Source organism: Belonocnema kinseyi, chromosome 4, assembly GCF_010883055.1.
Source record: "Belonocnema kinseyi isolate 2016_QV_RU_SX_M_011 chromosome 4, B_treatae_v1, whole genome shotgun sequence".
NCBI classification, from domain to species: Eukaryota; Metazoa; Arthropoda; class Insecta; order Hymenoptera; family Cynipidae; genus Belonocnema; species Belonocnema kinseyi.
Window position 1 is genome coordinate 1033122 of NC_046660.1, and position 24988 is coordinate 1058109.

Genomic DNA, 24988 nt, shown 5'->3' on the forward strand with positions numbered 1-24988 from the left:
CGCCAGGTTTCGTATTTTCGTCTACAACGTTACCGGCTGATGCCGTTGGAATTGATTGTCAAAATATATTTTTTTACATCTTTTATTATTAAGCTTTGTACTAAAACGTAGTTTTCTTTCGGCTCTTGCAATTCTCAAAGTTTGAGACCGATATTTTATGTATAAAAAAAGTTCGAACGTTCAAAAAATGTTGAGATTCAGAAAAAAGATGAAATAATTGGTCGGTAATATAGGTATTTAGCTGTGTCACATGCCCTTAAGGGCATCAAAACAGACGTCCCCGGACTCTTTTTTGAGGGATAATAACAAAAAAAAATTTATTGTGCTAAATACAGATTTTATGCATATGCATTATTTTGAGGTTACGTCGTTTTGCATCTCTGCCTTTCCGATAATCTGGAAATTATTTATGAAGTAAACTTTTGTGATTGCCTGCAAACAAGGTTAGTTCCAATATATTAGTTACTATGTTTATTTGTAATTCCAAAGTTTTCGGCCAAAAATAGTGTGTAGTTTGGAAGTAAAGATCGGGTGAATTGTAACACACATAACCTCGAAATATACACGAACGTTGTTAGCAATATCAAAGATTTTTGGGCAAAAAAACACAAAAAAAAGTGCGTGGGGACGTCGGTTAGCATGTTCGCTATTATTTCCCAGATTTCGAAGGTAAAATATTTATTATTCTAGAAAAAAAGCCGGGAGAACCTAAAACTGGTAAAATCTCGACAATTTTCGAAGTATCACATGCCCTTAAAAAAATTTTAATTCGCCTATTTTGTAGTAAATTAACCTTTTCGTTAAAAAATTAATCTTTTTTTTTGTTTAAAAGTAAACATTTTGGTTAAAAACGAACTACATACTTAACATTTTTTTTTTAAATTCAACTTTTAGGTTCAGAAGTCTTGAATTTTGTTAAAAAATCGTCTTTTTTGGTAGAAAATTAACCTTTTTGTTTAAAAATTAATCTTTTTTAGTTTAAAGCCAAAATATTTCTTTTAAAGCAAATTTGTTTGGTTCAAAAGTCTTGAATTTTCTTTAAAAATTCGTCTTTTTTAGTAAAAAATTAACCTTTCTCTTTAAAAATTCAACTTTTTCAGTTTAAAATTAAACATTTTGGTTAAAAACGAACTACATACTTAATTTTTTCTAAATTTCTTTTATTTTTAAAACAATTTAACATTTTAGTTAAAAATTCTTGAATTTTTTTAAAATTTATCTTTTTTAATTCATAATTTCACATTTTTGTTAAAAACGAACTACTTACTTAATAATTTATTTTTTTTTATACAAATTCTTCCTTTTTTTCAATTTCACTTTTTGGTTCAGAATTCCTAAATTTTGTTGAAAATTCGTCTTTTTTGTTGAAAATTAATCTTTTTGTTTAAAAATTCATCTTTTTTAGTTTGAAGTCAAACATTTTGGTTTAAAACGAACTATATACTTAATTTTTTCTAAATTTCTTTCATTTTTAAAACAATTTAATATTTTAGTTTAGAATCTTTTAATTTGTTTAAAAAATTCACCTTTTTTAATTTAAAATTCCACATTTTGGATAAAAAAACGAACTACTTACTTAATAATCAAAATTTTTTTTAATTCTTCTTTTTTTTTTTCAATTTCACTTTTTGGTTCAGAAATCTTAAATTTTCTTAAAAATTCGTCTTTTTGGTATCAAATTAACCTTTTGGTTTAAAAACTCAGCTTTCTAGCTGAGAATTCTTATATTTTATTGAAAATTTATATTTTTTCTGGTAAATCAACACAGGTTTTAAAATGCATCTTTTTAGATAAAAAAAATATATTATTTTTAGTTGAAAATTCAAAGTTTTGGTTTTTTCAAAAACTCTACTTTTTGATTCGGAATTCTTGAATTTTGTTAAAAAAAAATCGTCTTTTTCGTAGTAAGTTAGCCTTTTTGTTTAAAAATTCATCTTTTTTAGTTGAAAATTCAACTTTTTTGTTAAAAATTATTTTTTTTGGTTAACAATTTAACAACTAAGTTTCCATGTTGAACTACTTTCTTATAAATCTAAAATAAATCTTTCTTTTTAATAAATTTATCTTTTTCGTTCAGAATTCAGTAGAAAATCAATATTTTTGTTTAAAAATTCATCTTTTTAGTTAAAAACAAACTATTTAATTAAAAATTTGAAAAAAGCATTCTTTCTTCTATGAAAATTCAACTTTTTGGTTCAGAATTCTTGAATTTTGTTGCAAATTCGTCCTTTTTGGTAGTAAATTAAACTTTATGTTTAAAAATTCGTTTTTAAAAATAATTCTTAAATTTTATTTCAAATTTGTCTTTTTTAGTAGTAAATTAATACTGTATTAAAAATTCAAGTTTTTTTATAAGAATTCTGGAATTTTCTTGAAAATTCGTCTTTTTGGTAGTCAATGAACTTTTTTGTTTACAAATTTATCTTTTTTAGTTGAAAATTCTTGAATTTTTATAAAAATTGTTTTTTTTCGGTAGAAAATTAATTTTTTTTGTTAAGCACAAACTGCTTTCTTAACAATTAAAACAACGTCTTTCTTTAAAAAAAAAAACAACTGTGGTTTCAAAATTCTTAAATTTGGTTAAAAATTTGTCATTTTTGGTAGTAAATTAAATTAATTGTTTAAAAATTCAACTTTTTGGTTGAAAATTCATATTTTTTGATGAAAACAAGCCATTTTCTTCAAAATTAAAAAAAAATCTTTCTTTTTAAAATACTTTTTTTTAGTTCAGAATTTTTTTTTCATTCGTGTTTTTAGTAGTAAATAAACCTTTTTGTTTAAAAATTCATCTTTATAGCTAAGAATTCTTACATTTTATTGAAAATTTGTCTGTTTTGGTGGTTAATCCACACTAGTTTGAAAATCCATCTTTTTTAGTTAAAAATTCAACTTTTTTATTGAAAATTCTTTAATCTTGTTCAAATTTCATTTTTTATCATTAAAAAATTAATCTTCTTGTTTAAAAAAATCCTTTTTTTTAATTTAGCTTTTTATGTTCAGAATTCTTAATTTTTTTTAATTCGCCTTTTTTGGTAATAAATTAAACTTTTTATATAAAAATTCATCTTTTTTTAGTTAAAAGTTCACCTTTTTGGTTGAAAATTCTTGAAGTTTGTCAAAAATTCGTGTTTTTTCGGTAGAAAATTAATCTTTTAGGTTAAAAATAAACTACTTTCTTAAAAATTCAAAAAATTCTTTCTTTTTTAAGAATTCAACTTTTTTCAGAATTCTTGAATTTTGTCACAAAATTTGCTTTTTTTGTAGTAAATTAATCTTTTTATTTAAAAATAATCTTCTTTAGTTGAAAATACAATTTTTTGCTTCAAAATTCCGAAAATTGGTTAAAAATTCGTCTTTTTTTTGGTAGTCAATTAACTTTTTTGTTTAAAATTTCATCTTTTTACTTGAAAACTCAACATTTTGGTTGAGAATTTTGAAATTTTATTGAAAATTATTTTTTTTTGCAGTAAATTAATGTTTTCCTTTAAAAAATGTAGCCTTCTTAGTTGAAAATTCAACTTTTTGGTTGAGAATTCTTGACTTTAATTGAAAATTCGTCTTCCCGACAATTATATAAATTAAAAAGGAAAATTATATAACAAATTAAAATTCGATTGAATGATAAAACACGGAATTTCTATAACAGAATTCTTTTTTAATTAAAAATTAGAATTGTTGATTTAAAATTCGTCTTTTTTTAGTGATAAATTAATTTTTTGTTAACAAAATTCATCTTTTCAGTAGAAAATTGAAGTTTTTGGTTAAATGTTTTTCAATTTTATTAAAATTCGTCTATTTTAGTAATAAATTTACTTTCTTTGTTTGAAAATTTATATTTTTTAGTTGAAAATTCAACGTTTTGGTTTAAAAAAATCTTGAAATTTCTTTAAAATTCGTCTTTTTTGTAATAAATTAATCGTTTTGTTTACAAATTTAACTTTTTTTCAGAATTCTTAAATATTGTTGAAAATTCTTAAATATTGTTGAAAATTCTTTTGTTTTAGTAATAAATTAGCTTTTTGTTTAAAAAATCATCTTTTTTAGTTGAAAATTGAACTTTTTGGTTCGAAATTCTTAAATTTTGTTAGAAATGGGTTCTTTTTTGTGTACTAAATTAGGTTTTTTATATTAAAACTCAAGTTTTTGATTAATAATTTTAAAAATTTTATTGAAAATTTTTCTTTTTTTGGTAGTAAATCAACACGAGTTTAAAAAAATATCTTTTTAGTTTCAAATTCAAGTTTACAAAAATTCGTCGTTTTTATCTGTAAATTTAAGATTTTTTAATTGAAAATTCCATCTTTTAGTTGTAAAGTAGTAAAGTAAACTTTTTGTTTGAAATTTCATCTGTTTTAACTTAAAAAATTCAAATTTTTTGGTTGAAAATTCTTTAATCTTGTTCAAATTTCGTTTTTTATCGGAAAAAATTAATCTTTTTCTTTAAAAAAAATTCTGTCTTTTTTAAAATTCAACTTCTTAAATTCAGAATTCTTGAATTTTTATAAAAATTCGCTTTTTGGTAGTAAATTAAGCTTTTTGTTTTAAAATTTAACTTTCTGTTTGAGAATTCTGAAATTTTATTTAAAATTTTTTTCTTTCCTGGAGGTTTAAATCACTGGTCTAAAAATTCATCTTTTTAGTTAAAAAATTTAACTTTTTGGTTGAAACTTCCTGAATCTTAATAAAAATTCGTTTTTATTTTTTTGGTAGAAAATTAATCTTTTTGCTAAAAAAGTTCATCTTTTTTTTCAAAAATAAACTACTTTTTTTTTAATTCAACTTTTTGGTTCAGAAATCTTGATTATTTTTAATTCGCCTTTTTAGTATTAAATTTACCTTTTCGTTTAAAAATTCACCTTTTTTAGTCAAAAATTTAACTTTTTGGTTCGGAAATCTTCAATTTTGTTAAAAATTAGGCTTTTTGTTTTAAAATTTAACTTTTCGGTTGAGAATTCTAAATATGTTATTGAAAATTTGTCTTTTTTTGGTAGTAAATTAACACTGGTTTGAAAAATTGCCTTTTTTGTTTCAAATTCAAGTTTCTGGTTTTTTTGTTTGTTTTGTTTTTAAACATTCAAATTTTTAAGTTGAAAATTCAATTTTTTTGCTGAGAATTCTTGAATCTTGTTAAAAATTCGATTTTTAAATTAATTAATCCTTTTATTAACAATATCAACTTTTTGGCTAAGAATTCTTAAATTTAATTGAAAATTTCTCTTTTTTGGTGGTAAACTACACTTTTTGTTTAAAAATTCATCTTTTTTAGTTTAAAATTCATTATTTCGGTTGAAAATTCTTTAATCTTGTTAAAATTTCGTCACAAATTATTTCAAATATATTAAATCTATTTTAACGATTTCTCAAACATTTCAATAATTTCACAGATAATACCAAACATTTTAAAACTATATCAAATATTTTACAAACATTCCCAATTATCAAAATTCCTATTCTTGTTTTTTTTCGGCTGTAAATTAATAATCTTTTATTAAAAATTTAACTACTTTACTTTTGGTTTGAAACTGATTTATAATTGAGAATTTATTTAATTTGATGGAAACTAAAAATGAATAATTTTCAGTTGAAAACTTTTTTTGTTGAAAATTCAACTGTTTTAAAAATTCGTATTTTCGGCCTAAAAATTGAACAATTTCGTAGAAAGTTTATCTATATGGGTTAAAAATTATGTATTTTGTTTAAATTTTTTCTTCTCTGGTAGAATACAAATTTTTTGGTCAAAATTCAACTGTTTTATTAAAAATTCAGAATCTTGTAATATTTTAAAAATGATATATTTTATAACAAAAATTTTTGTTCTATTTTGATTCTATATTGTTGCGCAATATGTTGACGTTTCGTATTCCCAAGCCTTTGAATCTCTCACAAAATGATAATTCACGATTTAAAAATCTATTTCTAAACAGAATTGCGAATATCATCTCAGATTTGCAAATATTATTTCAGAATTTATTTCTAGATAGAATAAAATTGCCGCAGTCACGTCCAGACTTTGAGGTTAGGAATCTCGAAGTAGAATTAAGGAAAAAGCGATATACATACTTGTGAATTTCTTATCCTGGTAGGCTGATCCCGCCCAATCTGCGATCTACAAAATTGAAGAATCTCCGTGAGTGCCGGAATGTGTGATAATCAGATTTTAGTATCATCTCTTGATATTTCTCTCGAATTCTCTCACCTTTCCTAATCTGTCACCTTTGGAGAAGGGCTGGTACGGCATGTCTTTAAACTGTTCTGGTAACTCACAAGGTCCCCAGCCGTCCGGATTGTCTTGAATTGGCGGTGCAACAAAGTGTAATTTGTCATCCTTAATTTCCACGTCTTCAGGCAACGGATTATCCTCGTTTAAACTCATTTTTAATTATTCTTTTTCTGATAATTCTGGATGATTCTGTTCTGGACCTGCCAGAAACCGGATGTTTCCGGTCCGCAGTTGTGGAACCTGGAAATCACGTGACCTTTATGACACATTTTAGGTTATGCCGGTTTAGAGATCCTCTAGGCAGTGAATAGTGATCGCAACTTTGGCATGTTAAGCTACTGCGCTTGCCTGGCGCAGCGGCCCTCCTTCGTCGCTGTTGGCGCGCGATTCAAATCAGTTATAATTAACAATTTAGGAAAAAATATGCTATTATTTGCAAAATATACACATTGTTGATTTATTTTAACCTTTCATTACAAATTAGGTCATTTCTGATATTTTTGTGCAATTTATAATAATTATATATTTTAATTTTAATAATTGTTAATTATACCCGGTTTGAATCGCGCGCCAACAGCGACCAATGAGTGCCGCTGCGCCAGGCAAGCGCAGTAGTTCAACATGCCAGAGTTGAGACACATACTCATAGGGCTAACACAGACTTGTCACTGCGCATCGCGATTAGTCCGGAACCAAAAGCCCTCATAAAGGGCGCAAAAATTTGATTTGCTCAATGCATCCATTGAAATATATACGACTGATATACGGTTATAGAGGGGACATGAAAGTTAACTCGGTTTTAGATGACAATACACCGATAAATCGTGTTTAGTGGTGTTTAGAAATAAGAAAAAATATCCAGAACAAAACTTATTTTACCAAAAAACACGAATTTTAAATAAAATACCTGAATTTTCAACTAAAATAGGTAATTTTTAAACAAAAAATCGAAAAGTTAAATTTTTGGTTAAAAGAATTAATATTTTCAACCAAAATAAATTTAGTGAACCGAATTAGATTTAGATGAGTTTTTAAGCAAAGTATTGAACTTCAAATTAAAAGGTGAATCTTCAATAAAAATTACTTGTAACCAAATAGGTGAGTTTTCAACCTAGAACAAAATTTTTATATCAAAAAAGACGATTTTTCAACAAAAAACGTGAATTTTTAACTAAAAAAGTTACATTTTCAACCAAAAATGGAATATTTTTATATTTTCATTTAAGAAAATTAATTTTCAATGAAAAGAATTAATTTTCTACTTAAATGATGAATTTTTAACCAAAAGGATTAATTTAATATCAAGAAAGTGAAATTTTTAAATAAAAATAAGATAAATTTTATATTTTAAACCAAAGCTGAAATAGTACATTTCTCATGTAACAAAATTAATTTTCAACCGATAGTGACGACTTTTCAATGAAAAAGTTCAATTAAAAACTTAAAAATATAAATTAAAAAATGTGTTCTACTAAATGTTCCAGAAAAAAGATGAATTTGAACAATTTTGAATTTTGCCTACAAAAAATGAATTTGTAACAAATTGGTTGAAATTCTAACCAAAAAGTTCAACTTTTTACCAAAAACGACAAATCTCTAACAAAATGTATACATTTTTAAATGGAAAGATAAATTTTCGAACCAAAAAAAATATTTTCAATGAAAATGATAAATTTTTACACCAAAAACTGAATTTTTAACCAAATACTTTAATTTCTCTTTCACTGAACAAAATGAATTTTAAAAAACGAACATTCATTTTCTACAAGAAGAAATTATTTTTGGACAAAATACATTCATTTTTAATCAAATGGTTAACTTTGTGTCGAAAAAAGATCACTGTTAATACGCGCATTTTTAACTAAATAGTTGAATTTTCAAATAAACAAATATTCATTTTCAACCAAAAATGGAACATGTTAATTTTTAGCTGTGAAAATTATTTTCAAACAACAAACAAAGAATTTACATTAAAATAGTTCAGTTTTTAACAAACAAACAAAAAATAATTTTTATCCAAAAAATGAATTTTCCAGGAAATAGTTGAATTTACAACCAAATAAATAAATTTTTAATTAAGTATATTAGTGTTTCACCGTAAAAGACACATTTTTCACTAAATACGTATATGAATTTTCAACAAATAATATGAATTTCCAACTAAAAAAGATAAATTTGTAACCAAAAATGGGATTGTTCAATTTTCAGTGTTGAAATCATTTTCCACAAAAAAAATGTCCAACAAAATATTTAAATTTTAAACCAAACAAATAAATGTTCATTTTTAACCGAAAATGATAGAATTTAAAAACTAATTTAAAAAAGTCGAAAATTTGCAACTAAATCGGTAATTTTCCTACGATTTTCAAAAAAGGAAAATAATATTTTACAAAAAAAAATGTCAAAAAACTACATGAATTTTCAACCATGCAGCTAAATGTTAAATTTTGACCCAATAAACATAAATTTGTAACCAAAAAATCAAATAGTTCAATTTTCAGTCGAAGCAATAAATTTTAACGAAAAAAACAAGTTACAACAAAATAGTTCAATTTTTATCTAAAGAAAATAAATTTTCAACGAAAATTTTTTTTGAATGGAATAGTTGAATAGCTTAGTTTGAAAAATTAATAAAATTTTTTAAAAATAAAGTCCATAAATTTTCAACCATTTTAAATCGAGATGAATAATATTCTACAAAAAAGACGATTTCCAACCACATAGTTGAATTTTCAACAAAATTTTACAATTTACAACTAAATAAATAAATTTACAAAAAAAAAATATTGTACCACAAATAATGCATTTTTAACAAAAATATGAATTTTCAACTAAAAAGATACATTTTTAACCAAAAATGGTATAGTTGAAAATATAATTAAAAAAATAATAATTTGAAAGAAAATCGGTAAATTTTATACCACTTTCAAAGAAGGAAAATAATACTCTACAAACAAATGTCAACAAGATACATGAATTTTCAATCATATAGTTAAATTTTGAACTCAAAGAGATACGTTTTTAACCAAAAGATATAATAGTTTAATTTTCAGTGAAAATATTAATTTTGAAAAAAATACAAATTTCAAGAAAATATTTAAATTATAACAGAAACATGAATTTTCAACGAAAAATATGAATTTCCACAAAAAAAAATTGTTAACAAAAAATATATATTTTTAACCAAACAAATGAATGTCCAAACAAATCATTTTCAACCAACAAAACGAATTTTCAGCTAAAAAGTTTAATTTGCAACAAAAACAATTAAATATATAACTGCCTTGTTTATATAAGCAACTGAATAAACCAAACTTGGCATTTAATAAGATTACAATTTTTTACAATGTAAAATATATCTACTCAGAAATTGTTTAATAAATAATAATTCTCAGTGAAAAAATTGATTAAAATAAAATTCGGAAAACTTCATTAGTTAATTAAGTATTTTAAGTTTAAGTAATAATAAAATCATAATAAAAATAAAAATAATAAAGAACAAAAGACATTTAAAAAATAATATTGTTAATTTATAGAAGGGAGAAAATTTAAATGATACGTTACTGAATTTTGTGGTATATGACCATAGGTGGCAACCGTTGGCAACCGTTTTGCCATAAAGTGCCACAAAGCGCCATGTGTGACAATGTGATGTCAAAATTTATAAAAATTATAAGCTCAATTGGCTGAAAGTGGAAATTTTTTTGTTTATTTATAAAATTTCTTTTATAACTGTTTTAGTGGTCTGTGAAAATGCTAAATGATCATGACATTTTTGAGCAAATGTGTGAAAAACGCGGTGTTTTGGCGCCACCAGAGGTTTCGGAGGCTATCAGAGTTGGCAGGTGAGCACCCTGAAGTTTGTATTTTGACCGTTTAACTGGCCAGGTGAACCCCGCCCCACCTACTTTAAAAATTAGTAAAACGGCGCTTGTTCGATTTTGAAAAAATCAGTCGGCAACAATAAATAAAAGCGATATTCATTAATTATTTTTTTATTAATTATAACTGTGATAGCCAACATTAATTTTAGAAAAATGGGCTGTTTAAAACAAATTCAAGTAAAAATCATAAAATTATAAATATATTATTAATAAACAAATAATAAAATAAATGTGGAAAATATGTTAAATTCAATTAAATAATTTGATATACTACATTTTTAATAAAAAAGATCAATTTAAAGCTCAAAGTCTAACTTTTCAACAACAAAAGAAACAAATTATCAACAAAATAATTTAATTTTCAACTAGAAGGATGAATTTTCAACTAAGAATATAAATTTTCAATTTAAACAATAAATTTCTAACAAATTATTTGAACTTGTGACCAAGTGGTTGAATTTTCAAACAAAAAAAAATATATATATATATATAATTTTTAAACAAGTAGTTGAATTTTCAACCGAAAAATATGGATTCTGAACCAAATAGTTGATATTTTAAGCAAAACAGATTTTCAATAAAAATAAAAAACATTTAAATTCATCCAAAATGATGAATTTTCCACTAGAATTATAAATCTTCAACAAAACAATATGAATTCTGAACCTAACAGTTGATATTTCAGGAAAAATTTTTTAAATAAAAAATAAAAAAAAAACAGTTCAGTATAAACAAAAAGATGAATTTTCAACAACAAAAATTTGTTTGAACCAAAATATTTTTAACTAAAGACGATAAACTTTCAATAAAAAAGAAGAATTTTTAACAAAAAATTGAGTTTTGAACCAAGAAAGATTTTTAAGTCAACAAAAAACAAAATCTCAGCAAAATTGTTGAATTTTCAAGCCAACAAAAAATCGAATTTTGTAGAAAACACTTTTTTTTTTAACTGAAAATGTGAAGTTTCCATCAAATGTTATTTTTTGAACTAAATATTTAAATTTAACAAAAACATTATTTTTAACAAAGAAGATTACTTTTCTACCAAAAAAGTCAAATTATCTATAAAATAAATTAATAAATTTTTAACTATAATTAATTTTCACCTCAAAAATGATTAGTTAAATTTTCATTTAAAAAAATTAATAAACAAACAACGATTTTTCAACAAAATAGTCAAATTTGCAACCGCAAGAATGAATTTTCAACTGAAATTATTGATCATCAATTAGAACATTGAATTTTTAACAAAGTAGTGAAACTTTTAACCAAGTAGTTGAATTTTCAGTCAAAAAGATTAAATCTGAACCTAATAGTTGATATTTCAATTAAAAAGGATTTAAATTCAAAATAAAAAACAGTTAAATTCAATCAAAAATATGAATAGTCAGTTAAGTAAGTTGAAATTTGGAACCAAAAAAAGAATTTTTAACAAAAAAAATATTGAATTTTTAATCAAGAAGATTTTTCAGCCAAGAAAAAACCAAATTTTTTAATTCTCAAGCTAAAATAATGATTTTTGAAAACTGTTAAGTTTTTAATCCAAAAATAGTAAGTTTCAATATAAATGTTTTTCATAAACTAAATAGCTGAATTTAGGATAAAGATGATTTTCCACTAAAATAATTAATTTTTGACAAAAAAATACGATTTTTCAGCAAAATACATCAAGTAGGAACTAGGAAAAAAAGAAATTTTCAACAAAATAGTAAAATTTTCAACCGAAAAGATGAATTTTCAAATTAAAGGTGGAATTTTTAACCATAAAAAATTAATTTATAACAACTATTTTTACTTTCAACCAATAAATCAACCTAAGACGACGATTTTTGAACAAAAGAGTTGAATTTTCAAGCTAAAAACACGAATTTTCCACCAAAAAATGCAATTTTGACGAACTTGTTCAATTTTTAAAGAAATAATTAAATTTTCAGCCAAAAAGAAGAATATTAAACCTAATTGTTGCTATTTCAAACAAAAAAGATTTTAATTTAAAATAAACAACAATTGAATTCAACCAAAAAAATGAGTTTTCAAAGAAATAAATTGAAAATTTCAAGCAGAATATTTTCAACTAAACACAATAGGTTCTCATTAAAAAAAGCGAATTTTCAACAAAAAATCGAGTTTGCAACCAAGAAAGATTTTTGAATCAAGAAAAAACGAAATTTTCAACCAAATTGTTGAATTTTGAAGTCAACAAAATATGAATTTTGTAGAAAACATTTGATTTTTTAATCACAAAATATGCAAAGTTTCCATAAAATCTTAATTATTAACTAAATATTTAATCTCGAAGAAAATATATTATTTTTAACTAAGAATTTAAGAACCATTAATAATTTCTACAAAATACATTAATAAATTTTAAAATAAAAAAGGTCAATTTTTACAAAAAAGTTGAATAGTTACATTTTCAGTTAAAAAAATTAATGAAAAAAGATTTTTTAACAAAATAGTCAAATTTTTAACCGCAAGGATAAATTTTCAACAGAAATTATTAATCTTCAATCAGAAAATTGAATTTTTAACAAAGTAGTGACACTTGTAATCAAGTAGTTGAATTTTCAGCCAAAAGATTTTTCAACTGAAAAAGATTTGAATTCAAAATAAAAGACTAAAACTTTTTGGTTTAAAAATTCATCTCGTCTTGTAAAATTTTTATCTTTTGCAATAGAATTAAACTGCTTTTGATACAAAATTTTTAATAGTTTTTGATTAAAGTATCAACGATTAAATTTTTCTGGGAGAATTCATATTTTTTGGTTTCAAATTACCCTTTGAAAATTGATCTTTCTGGTTAAGAATTTGGCTATTTAGTAAAGATTTGACCTTGTTTCCAAATTAATTTTTCAATCTGGAAATTTAATTATTCCATTTTTAGTTGAAAATTCAACTATTTAGTTGCAAATTTATGTATTTTGTTCAGCTATTTTGTATTTAAAATAAAAAGATTTTTACTTTAAAAATACTAGTACTTAATTAAAAATTGATGTCTTTTGGTAGAAAATTGAACTATTTGGTTGAAAATAAATTTATTTTTTTAAATAAATTTATTTTTTCGTTGAATTTGACTGTTTTGGGTATAAAACAAAAACATTTTTGTGTTGTAAATTCATATTTTAGTTGAAAATTTAATTATTTTGTTGAAATGTCATCTTTTTTGGTTAAATTAAACTGTCTCTTATTCAAAATAAAAACTTTCTTTTTAGATGGAAATTAACCCACTTAGTTGAAAATTGAACAATTTTTTGAAACATTTATTTTTTTAGTTAGAAGTTCATCATTTGATTTCAAAATTGATCTTTTTGTTTAAAAACTCGAGAATTTTTGTTACAAATTTGTTAATTTCTTTAAAAATAATTGTTTGTAACGAGAAATTTAACTATTCCATCCTTGGGAGAAAATTTATACTTTTTAATTGTTTTTTTTTCTGGTTGAAAATCAATTTGGTAGAAATTCAAATATTGGGCTTAAAATTAAATTTTTGGTTGAGAGTTCATAATTTTATTCGAAAATTGATCTTTTTGGCTAAAAATTTAAGTATTTTGTTGAAAATTCATTTTTTTTTATTTCTTAAATAAATTTTTTTTAACTGAAAATGTTACTACTCTACTTTTGGTTGAATTTGATCCTTGTTGGTTGAATATTCAAAATACAAATACAATTCAAAATACAATTCAAAATACAAAAGAGTTGAATTATAAAATCAAAAGTATGAAATTTTGATTAAAAAAAGTTAATTTTGTACCAAAAAAGATAAATTCCAACAAAATACAAGAACTCTTAACTCAAAAGTTGATATTTCAACTAAAATTAATTAATTAAAAAAACGAATTTTGAATAAAATAGTTCAATTTTAAGAAAAAGATCGATTTGTACTTATAAAAGGAACCATTTTCGGCCAAAAATGGAATTGGTAAATTTTCAATTGCGAAAGCAATTTTTTAACTAGATAAAAGGAATTTTTAAAAAAGCAGTTGAATTTCCAACCTATGAGATCAATTTTTAACTAAAATTTTGAATCTTTAACCAAAAAAGGCATTTTTTAAAAAGTAGTTCAACTGTAAAACCTAGTTGCTAAATTTTTAATTAATTACTTGATTAATTTTTTAATTCTTTCGACTAAAAAAGATCTTAAAAAATTGTTTATCTTTTAAGAAATTAATTCCCCTTTAAAACCTATTTGTTACATTTTTAACCAAAAGATGCATTTTTAAACAAAAAGATTCACTTGGTACAGATCAAACTGTTTTTTACAAAAATTCAAGAATTCCCGAGCAAAAAGTGGAATTTTCTACTAAAAAAGATGAATTTTTAAAATAAATGTTTAATTTACTGACACAGAAGACGAATTTCCAATAAAATTTAAGAATTATAAACCGAAAAGTTCAATTTTGAACTAAAGAAGAAGTCTTTTTAAACAAAAAGATTAATTTACTACCAAAAAATTTGAATTTTTAATAAAATTGAAGAATCATCTATTAAAAACTTGAAATTTGAGAAAGAAAGAAAAAAATGGTTTAATTTTTAAAAAAGTATTTCTCCTTGAAAACCTAGTTCTTAAATTTTTTTACCAAAAGATGAGTTTTTAAATCAAAAGAATACTTTTCTACAGAAAAATCCGTGTTTTTACCAAACTTCACGAATTCTCAAACAAAAAGTTAATTTTTCAATTAAAAAAGATGAAGAATGAAAGAATTCAAAAAACAAAAAGATTAATTTACTACAAAAAAGGACAAATTTCTAATAAAATTCAAGAATAATTCTTCAATTTTATTGAAATGTTTTCTGTTTTGGTAGTAAATTAATCTTTTTTCTTTAAAATTCATCTTTTAAATTGAAAATTCAACTTTTTGGTTGAGAATTATTCTCAATATACAACCAAAAAAGACGAGTTTTTAATAATAGATTAATTTATAACTAAAACAGATACATTTTTTAATGAAATTTAAGACCAAAAAAAGCTTTTGAATAAAAAGATTAATTTACTTCCAAAAAAATAAATTTTTAATAGAATTGAAGAATCATCTATTAAAAAGTTGAATTTTGAAGAAGAAAAGAAAAAAATGGTTTAATTTTTAAGAAAGTAGTTCCCCTTTAAAACTTATTTGTTACATATTTAACCAAATGATGCATCTTTAAACAGAAATTTAAATTTAAAACAGTTAAATTTCCATCTAAAAAAGATGTGTTTTTAAACAAAAAGATTAAATTACTAATAAAAAAGACGAATTTTCAATAAAATTGAAGAATTCTTCATTTAAAAGTTTAATTTTAAAGAAGAAAAGAAAAAAATGGTTTAATTTTTAAGAAAGTAGTTCCCCTTTAAAACTTATTTGTTACATTTTTAACCAAGCGATAAATTTTGAAAAAAAAGATTTATTTTCTACAAAAAAACTGGTTCTTGACAAAATTCCAGAATTCTCAACCATAAAGTTGAATTTTCAATTAAAAAAGATCAATTTTTAAACAAAAAAATTAATTCACTACCAAAAAACAAGAAATTTTAATATAATTCAAGAATAATTCCTGAATTTTATTGCAAATTTTTCTGTTTTGTTAGTAAATTAACCGTTTTGTTTAAAAATTATTTTTTTAAATTGAAATTTCAACTTTTTGGTGGATGATTATTCTCAATTTTCAATTAAAAAAGATAAATTTTTAACAAAATTCAAGGACCCTCAACCAAAAAGTTGAATTTTTAAGAAAAAAAAAAAATGGTTTCATTTTCAAGAGAGCAGTTCAACTTTAAAACCCGGTTGTTAAATATTTAACTAAAAAAGTGCATTTTTAAACAAAATTAATAATTTACTATCAAAAAGTTAAATTTTTAACCAAAAAATGAATTTTCAAATAAAAATTTTTTTCTGCAGAAAAAACTATTTTTTTACTAAACTTTAAGAATTCTCAACCGAAAAGTTGAATTTTTAACTGAAAGCGTGAAAAAAGGTGAATTTTTTAATAAAATTGAAGAATCCTCTATTAATAACTTGAATTTTTAAGAAAGAAAAAAAATTGTTTAATTTTTAAGAATAAGGTCCTCCTTTTAAACCTAGTTCTTAATTTTTTAACCAAAAGGTGAATTTTTATACCAAAGGATTAATTATCTACAGAAAAAAAAAGTTTTATAAAAATTCAAGAATACTCTACCATAAAGTTAAATTTTCAACTATGAATATGAATTTTTAAACAAAAATATTAATCAACTGCCAAAAAAGATAAATTTGGAATAAAATTGAAGAATCCTCTATTAAAAAGTTGAATTTTTAAGGAAGAAAGAAACAAATTTGTATCTTTTTAAAGAAAGTAGTTGAATTTTCAACTGAAAACATGAATTTTTTAACAAAAAAGATTAATTAATTGCCAAAAAAGATAAAATTTTATTAAAATTTAAGAATCTTCTATTAAAAACTTGAATTTTTTAAGAAAGAGAAAAAAAAATTGTTTAATTTTTAAGAATAAGGTTCCCCTTTTAAACTTAGTTCTTAAATTTTTAACCAAAAGGTGTATTTTTATGCCAAAAGATTAATTTTCTACAGAAATAATGAATTCTTAATAAAATTTAAGAGTTCTCAACCCACAAGTTACATTTTCCACTAAAAAAGATGAGTTTTTAAACGAAAGGTTTAATTTACTACCAAAAAATACGAATTTATATTAAAATTCAAGAATTCCGAACAAAAATATTAATTTTGAACAAAAAAAAAAGAATTTTTATACAAAAAGATAAATTTATTACTAAAAAAGATAAAATTTTAAATAAAATTCAACACTTCGCAACAAAAAAGTTAAATTTTCAACGAAAAACAAGCTATTATATAAAAAGATTAATTTACTTCCAAATATACGAAATTTTAATAAAATTGAAGAATTCTTTACCAAAAAGTTAAATTTTCAACGAAAAAGAAGCTTTTGAACAAAGAGAATAAATTTCTATCATAATGTCTCTCATTCTAAAAGACAATTAAAATTTATAATAGGGTAAGGGGGGCAGCGCCAACCAGTGGGGGCAAAGATTATTTTTCTTATAGCGTGGCTATTATTTAACAATTTTAGTTCTACCAAGAGGTTAATTTTCTACAGAAAAAACGAATGTTCAACAAAATTTAAAAATTTTCAACCACAAAGTTGAAGTTTCCACTAAAAAAGATAAATTTGTGAACAAATTGGATTAATTGACTACAAAAAAAGACAAACTTTCAATAAAATTCAAGAATGGGTCTTGAATTTTATAGAAAATTCGTCTTTTTTACATTCTCATCATTTATGATTGAGAAAGTATTAGAATTGTCAGAAATTTGACATCAAACTTTTTCAGCGAAATCCGAAAATCAGGTTTTCACGATGGCGTCTGTCTGTTTGTTTGTGCGTCTGTAAACACGATAAATCTCGAAAAAATGAACGAATCAAATTCATGTTTGGCGCACTTTTTTTAGGTCCTAAAAGAAAGGACGAGTTCGTGAACCAGCCAAATTTGATAAAAATTCAAAAAGTGAGCGCATTTTGAAAATTTTTGAGACAACTTTTTTCTAAATTTTGAAAATTCTATGTACGGATATTTATAGTATTAAAAATAACAAACAATTTATCCTAATGACTTTTTTCGATAAAAAGAAAATTCTCAGAGTTATCGCGTTTTCAAAATTTTTTTAATCAACCGAAAATCAAAATTTGAAGCCGAAAAACGCACGATATGAAAAAAAGTCAAGAGAAGAAAAACTTTTTGGTTGAGAATTATTCTCTATTTTCAACGAAAAAAGACGAATTTTTATTAAAATTCAAGAGTTCTCAAACCAAAAGTTAAATTTTCCACTAAAAAAGATGAATTTTCAAACAAAACTTTTAATCTACTGCCAAAAAATACGAATTCATATTAAAATTCAAGAATTTTTAAGCAAAAAGGAAGAATTTTTAAACAAAAAGATTAATTTATAACTAAAAAAGACACATTCTTTAATAAAATTTAAGACTTCTTCACCAAAAATTTTAATTTTCAACGAAAAGCCAAGCTAGTAAACAAAAAGACAAATTTACTACCAAAAAATACGAATTTTTAATACAATTCAAGAATTCTTTACCAAAAAGTTAAATTTCCAACGAAAAAAAAGCTTTTGAATAAAAAGATTAATTTACTCCCAAAAAAAGAAATTTTTAATAAAATTGAAAAATCATCTATCAAAAATTTGAATTTTGAAGAAGAAAAGAAAAAAAATGGTTTAATTGTTATGAAAGTAGTTCCCCTTTAAAACTTATTTGTTACATTTTTAACCAAAAGATGAAATTTGAAAAAAAAAATTATTTGCTACAAAAAAAAACTGGTTCTTATAAAAATTCAAGAATTCTTAACCAAAAAGTTGAATTTTCAATTAAAAAAGATGAAGTTTTAAATAAAAAGATTAATTTACTATCAAAAAAGACAAAATTTTAATATAATTCAAGAATAATTCTTGAATTTTATAGAAATTATTTTTTGTTTTGTTAGTAAATTAATCTTTTTGTTTAAAAATTCATTTTTTAATTTGAAATTTCAACTTTTTGGTTGATAATTATTTTCAATTTTCAATTAAAAAAGATGAACTTTTAACAAAATTCAAGGACCCTCAACCAAAAAGTTGAATTTTTAAGAAAAAATAAAAAAATGGTTTAATTTTCAAGAGAGCAGTTCAACTTTAAAATCTGGTTGTTAAATTTTTAACTAAAAAGGTGCATTTTAAATAAAATTAATAATTTACTACCAAAAAGTTAAATTTTTAATCAAGATGAATTTTCAAACAAAAATATTTATTTTCTACAGAAAAAAACTATTTTTTTACTAAACTTTAGGAATTCTCAACCAAAAAGTTAAATTTTTAACGGAAAAAAAAGCTTTTCAATAAAAAGATTGATTTACTACCAAAAAATGAAATTTTTAATAAAATTGAAAAATCATCTATTAAAAATTTGAATTTTGAAGAAGAAAGGGGAAAAAAATGGTTTAATTTTTAAAAAAGTAGTTCCCCTTTAAAACTCATTTGTTACATTTTTAACCAAAAGATGAGTTTTGAAAAAATAATAATTTATTTGCTACAAAAAAAACTGGTTCTTACAAAAATTCAAGAATTCTCAACCAAAAAGTTGAATTTTCAATTAAAAAAAAATTTTTTTAATAAAAAGATTAATTTACTACCAAAAAAGACGAAATTTTAATATAATTTATAATTTAATATAAGTCCGTTTCCAGTAGAATCTCAACGAATAAGAGGTTATATTACTGCTATCTCTATTTTTATTCAAAATAACTTATTCTTCTTATTGGATATCTTTAAAGGTAATTTTTCCAGTACATACAATACCACAGAAGCAAAGCATCATATTTTCTTATCTTTAAATGTTTTAAGTTTCATAAAAAGCTGCAGAGGCCTTGGCGGACCGAAGGAACCGAATGGAGCCTCTACAAAGTACCCGTAAGGATCCCATTCGGTTCCTTTTTAAAAAACTCAAAAAAAAACAGCAGGGTCAATTTTTAGACTGTTGAAATTCGGATTCTATGTTAAATTTTCTATTAGAAAATCCTGGAGTGATCGCAATATTTTTTTTGCAGCGTTAAAAATGTAATAAAATGTAATTAACTTCTGCTGAAGGTGACTTCAAGCGCATCCATAATAGCACTAGTAGTATGTTGCGCGCGAAGTTTAAAAATAAACTTCTCTCTGACTTGCATCGCAGCGTTGTTGTCTGAGGCTTCCACTGCGTGGCGCTAGCATCCAGACAAAATTCTTAAAGTTACCGACGGAACGCTCATTAACTGCTACTAAAAGAAGATGCACTTGAAGGCGCCTTCGGCCCATGTAAATGACAGGTATTTTATTTTTTAAAGTTTTGAACGCTGAAAGACAAAGTATTGCGATTATTCCGTAAGTTTCTAATGCAAATTTTAACGTAGAATCCAAATTTCAACAATTTAAATTTTGATTTTGCTGTTTTTTTTAGTTTTTTAAAAAGGAACCGAATGGGGACCCAATGGGGTATCTACAGGTACTCTGTAGAGGCTCCATTCGGTTCCTTCGGTCCGCCAGGGCGGATTTGCCCTCAGCTGAGCGGCAAAGCCGACGAAATGCAGCATGTTAGAAATAATTAAATTCCCAAATCATTGTTTTTTTTTTTAATGTGATTAATACTTATAGAAATATGAAATAAAATAATGTAGAACACGAAATGAGAAAAAACTGGATCAATTCAAGATCTTATTAACTTTAAAAAAATCATTGATCCCCAAGTGTTAACATAGTTTATGTACGATTCCTGAAAGTGAAAAATACATATTTAGAAGTTATTATTTATAATTAAATTTCAGCTCAACGGGGGAGTTACGCCTATCCTGCCTCTCCATAATAGTCCCAGTCTGCGAAATCCTTGCTCAGATGTTGGCTTCAAGTTCATCAATAAAAGTCCTCGACTTGAGCGATTGTATGTTGCTTCCAAAAGGTCTGAGCAGTTTCCTGAATGCTCTCTGCGATGGATCCAGTATCAGTTATCTCAATCTAAAAGGAAACAGTATAAGTGGTTCCACTGTCGAACAACTTGGTCAAGTTTTCCTGCACAACAACACCCTCAAAATTCTACATTTGGAATGGAACAGTCTGGGATCCAACGTTGAATGCTTCTCTGCTTTCTGCGAGGGTCTTTCCAAAAATCACAACCTCGAAGAACTCGATCTGAAGTACAATCAAATCTCGCCCCATTGCGCTGAAGCTTTATCCAAAGTCCTGAAGTACAACAAATCTCTAAAAAATCTCGATTTGGCCTGGAACACTTTAGGACTCCAGGGTGGTCAGATGATGTTGAATGGGATGAGGGAAAACAAAACAATCATTAGTTTGAACCTCCGGGGAAATTGTTTGCCAGAAGAGTTCATGGAGTCGATCGAACAATCAACGTACGAGAATAAACGCAGGAAATTGATGTCCGAAACGAACGTTTCCAAGGGAATCGAGGTGGCGAAAAGTTACGCCTCGAAGGAGAATGAACCGATTAATGTGAGTGAAAAAGAAAATAGAGCCAAGATAAAGTTCTTGAAGAAGAAGATGAAAAGGAAAGATAGAAAAGCTTTGCATGCAGCAGAAGATAATCAAATAAGAAATTCGTCCACTGATACAGATTCTGATTTTGCTCTTTCGAAAAATTTAACTGACTCCAGGATGTCAGAGAGTCCAAAAGATGCTCTCCCTGATGATCAGAATTCGAAAATGGCAGAAGTAAATTTTAAAAGTAAGGAGTTAAATCAAATTCTTCAGGAAAGAACTTCTGCGATTGATCATTTAATGAATGAAATCAGCTCCAAGCAGGCAGAAATAGAAGAGGCTAAGTCACAAATCAATCACTTAGAAGAAGAGGTTTCAAAGCTGAAAGAGGAAAAAGAGAATTTCAATTTGGAGAAGGTGAAGGAGATTGGCGAATTGCAAAAAGCTCACCTAGAAGATAAAGAGAGTTGGGAAAGGGCTAAACAAGATTTGGAAGATTCTTGCAACAAGGCTTTGACTTTAAAAAAAGAAGTTGAATCAAAAGCTCGAAGATACGAACGAGACATTCACAAGAGTTCAGTTGAAATTCTAGCTCTGAAGGAGCAACTTATGGCTTCGACTCAAGCTTACGAGGATTTGATTTCTAGGGGCAAGACTGAGATGCACAGACTTCGAAGAGAATTAAAAGAACGAGAAAGTAGGCACAAAATCGAACTAAATATTTTGAAAACTTCTCTCAAGGAGACTACTCAGGCTTTAGAGGAATGTCAAGTTCAGTTGCAAAAGTGTAGAAACGAATTGAGAGAAGCTGCAGAAAGCCAATCGAGTTTGAAAACAAAACTCAACGAATTGGAACATCTTGCTTTGAGATGTACCAGATCTGAAGATTCTCTGCAGAAAATAAAAGAAGAGAAGGAAATTCTTGAAGAAAAATATAGCGATGCTCAGAGAACTATTGGAACCCTTCAGCGGCAGGTTGCAAATCTTCAAGGCGAGTTGGTCGAACCTCAGAGACGATACGGAATTTTGAAGGAAGAACTGGATCAGGAGAGAGAAAAGTCTGATAGATTTAAGCAAGAATTGTCGGAGGATCGTTCCAGATTGAAGGAACAGAATATACAATTGCAAAAAATGACTTTGCAAATTACAGCCTTGAATACGCAAATCAACGAAATCCAGACGAGTCATGCTGAAACACTTCGAGAGAGGGATAAAGAGAGGAAGCAACTGAAGGAAATGATTGCTCATAAAGAACGAGACCTGAATGATTTAAAGTTGGTTGATTTTTTTTTTTAATGAAAGGGGGGTACATGAATTTGGAGATTGACTGAGGAAAGTGGTGGGAAGAACCTGAGGAATAGCGTGTTCCAAAAATGAAAAAAAAGGCGCTAAAAATTCCATTAAATATAGGGGAGTGTGGTCCTAAGTCGGCACCCTGTATTTCTCAGAGATGGCGCGCGTTTTTGATTTAAAAATTAATCTGTTTTGGCTGTGGATTCAACTATTTTCTTTAAAATCTATTTTTTAGGGTGGGGATTCATCATTTTATTTAAAAGTTCGTCTATGTAGTTAAAATTTTAATTATTTTATTGAAAATTCATTTTTGGTTTGAAAGTTCATCTTTTTAAATAGACTGTCAACTTTTCCTCTATTTGATAAAAATAGGAATAGGAGAAAGGTTGTGAATAAATAATTATGAGTTATAATCATTTATGATCCTAAATCGGCACTGTCGGTTTAACCATTTTATCGTTTGGCCGGTTGGTAGACATGATCGTAATTTACGCTGGCAATTGTCACTTTCGTTTTTGCTTGACAGCATGACAGGTGGTGACAGATGTGTAAATATTTTGAAAAGTTCAATCGATTCACTTGATTTTTCATTCGGATTAGTATAGAGATCCTGAGTCGGCACCAAACAGATGGTCCTGAGTCGGCCCCTTTTTTGTGTTGCCTTTTTTGTCTTGGTCGTTTTATTTTGGTCAGTTTTTATTCAAAAATTTATCTATTTAGTTAAAAATTGATATACTTTGTTTAAAATGCGTTCTTTTTTTTGTAGAAAATTAAAATAAAAATTAATTTTTTTCTGCATAACATTTGTATTTTCGAGTTAAGTATTCAACTGTTTTTTTGGAAATTCATATTTTTGGACTAAAATTTCCATTATTTCATAGAGAATTCGTTTTTTTTGACTTGAAAATTCAACAATTTGGTTGACATTTTTTTTTCTTGACTTAGTTGAAAATTCAACTGTTTTATAACAAAAATCCGTGTTTTTCGCTTTAAGATTTGATAATTTGGTTAAAAGTTTTTTGTGGTTGAAATAAGCTGTGAACTTTTTTATTATCTGCTAAAGATAGGAATAGGAGAAAGGCTGTGAATAAATAAATATGTATTTTGATCATTTATAGTCTAAAGAATAGGGAAGAGTGGTCCTAAGTCGGTACTGTGAGTTAAGCCGGCACCCTCGCGTTTCTCAGAGATGCCACTTTACTTATCGATTTTTCATTTGGATTTGTTTCGTGCGCATTAGAGCATGAACTGTGTAAACATTCGTAGTTGTCCTGAGTCGGCACTCTTTTTTCTTTTGTTGTTATTTTATTCTGTTGTCTTTCAATTTAATATCACTTCTCTCTTATTGGGTTTTGGTCAGTTTTTAATTAAAAATTTATCTGTTTAGTTGAAAATTGACATATTTTGTAGAAAATTCGTTCTTTTTTGCGAAAAATTAATCTCCTTGGTGGAAATGTTCTCTTTTCAAATTGAAAATTCAACTATTTGGTTGAAACTTAATTTTTTGTTTAAAGTTTACATTTTCGAGTTGAGAGTTCAACTGTTTTATTGGAAATTCATATTTTTTGGTTAAAATTTTCATTATTTTATAGAAAATTCGTCCTTTTGACTTGGAAATTCTACAATTTATTTGAAACTTATTCTATTTCTTGACTTAGTTGAAAATTCAACTGTTTTATAAATAGTTTTTTTTTTGTTAAACAATTCAATAATTTTGTTGAAACTTTCTTTTCTGTTTGACATTTCAATTTTGTTGGTTAAAAGTTACCTATTTTGGCTGAGGATTTAACTTTTTAAAAATTATTTTTCGGGCTGAAGATTCATCATTTTATTTAAAAGTTCCTCTCTGTGGTTAAAAATGTAATTATTTGATTGAAAATTCATTTTTGGGTAGAAAATTCAATTTTTTTAAATGAAATGTGTCCAATGTCGGCACTGTGGCTTTAGCCGGCACCATCGCGTTTCTCAGAGATAACGGGCATGCGTCTTAACCATTTTTCGTTTGGTAGGTGGGAAGACATGAACGTAATTTATGCTGGCAATTGTCACCATAGTTTTCGCTTGACAGCGTGGCAGGTGTAAATATTTTGAAAAGTTAAATCGATTAAGTCGACTTTTCACTCGGCTTTGTTTCGTGTGCATAACAAGATGAAATGTGTAAACATTCGTAGTGGTCCTGAGTCGGCACCAAACAGGTGGTCCTCAGTCGGCACCCTTCTTTGGTTGCTTTTTTTGTTGTTTGTTATCTTTTGTTGTGTCTAGTTGGTTTTTGTTTCAGTTGTTTTTAGTTAAAAATTAAGAAAATATATATATTTTGTTGAAAATTCGTTCATTTTTGTAGAAATGAATCTTCTTGGTGGAAAATTCTTTTTACTGAAAAATTCAACAATTTCGTTGAAAATTAATTTTTCTGTATAAAATTTATATTTTCAAGTTGAGATTTCAACTGTTTTGTTGGAAATCCATATTTCTGGGTTAAAACTTCTATTATTTTATAGAAAATTCGCCTTTTTCACTTGAAAATTCAACAATTTAGTTAAAATTGATTCTTTTCCTTGAATTAGTTGAAAATTCAACTGTTTTACAAA

At 25.2% G+C, this 24988-nt stretch overlaps 2 protein-coding genes across 2 annotated transcripts in view; one reads left to right on the forward strand and one right to left on the reverse strand.

The window, feature by feature from the left end:
• LOC117171656 (eukaryotic translation initiation factor 3 subunit D) overlaps window positions 1-6461 on the reverse strand; it is an 8614-nt gene extending 2153 nt beyond the window's left edge. Inside the window, exons 1-2 of the mRNA XM_033359161.1 lie at window positions 6197-6461; window positions 6061-6106 (exon numbers count right to left, since the gene is read on the reverse strand). Of these exons, the coding sequence (XP_033215052.1) occupies window positions 6061-6106; window positions 6197-6373 (223 nt within the window). The 5' untranslated portion in view covers window positions 6374-6461. The remainder of the gene's footprint in view (window positions 1-6060; window positions 6107-6196) is intronic.
• A 3400-nt stretch (window positions 6462-9861) lies between these two features.
• The window catches only part of LOC117171559 (leucine-rich repeat-containing protein 45-like), an 18819-nt gene continuing 3692 nt past the window's right edge, over window positions 9862-24988 (forward strand). Inside the window, exons 1-2 of the mRNA XM_033358987.1 lie at window positions 9862-10065; window positions 20441-22381. Of these exons, the coding sequence (XP_033214878.1) occupies window positions 9974-10065; window positions 20441-22381 (2033 nt within the window). The 5' untranslated portion in view covers window positions 9862-9973. The remainder of the gene's footprint in view (window positions 10066-20440; window positions 22382-24988) is intronic.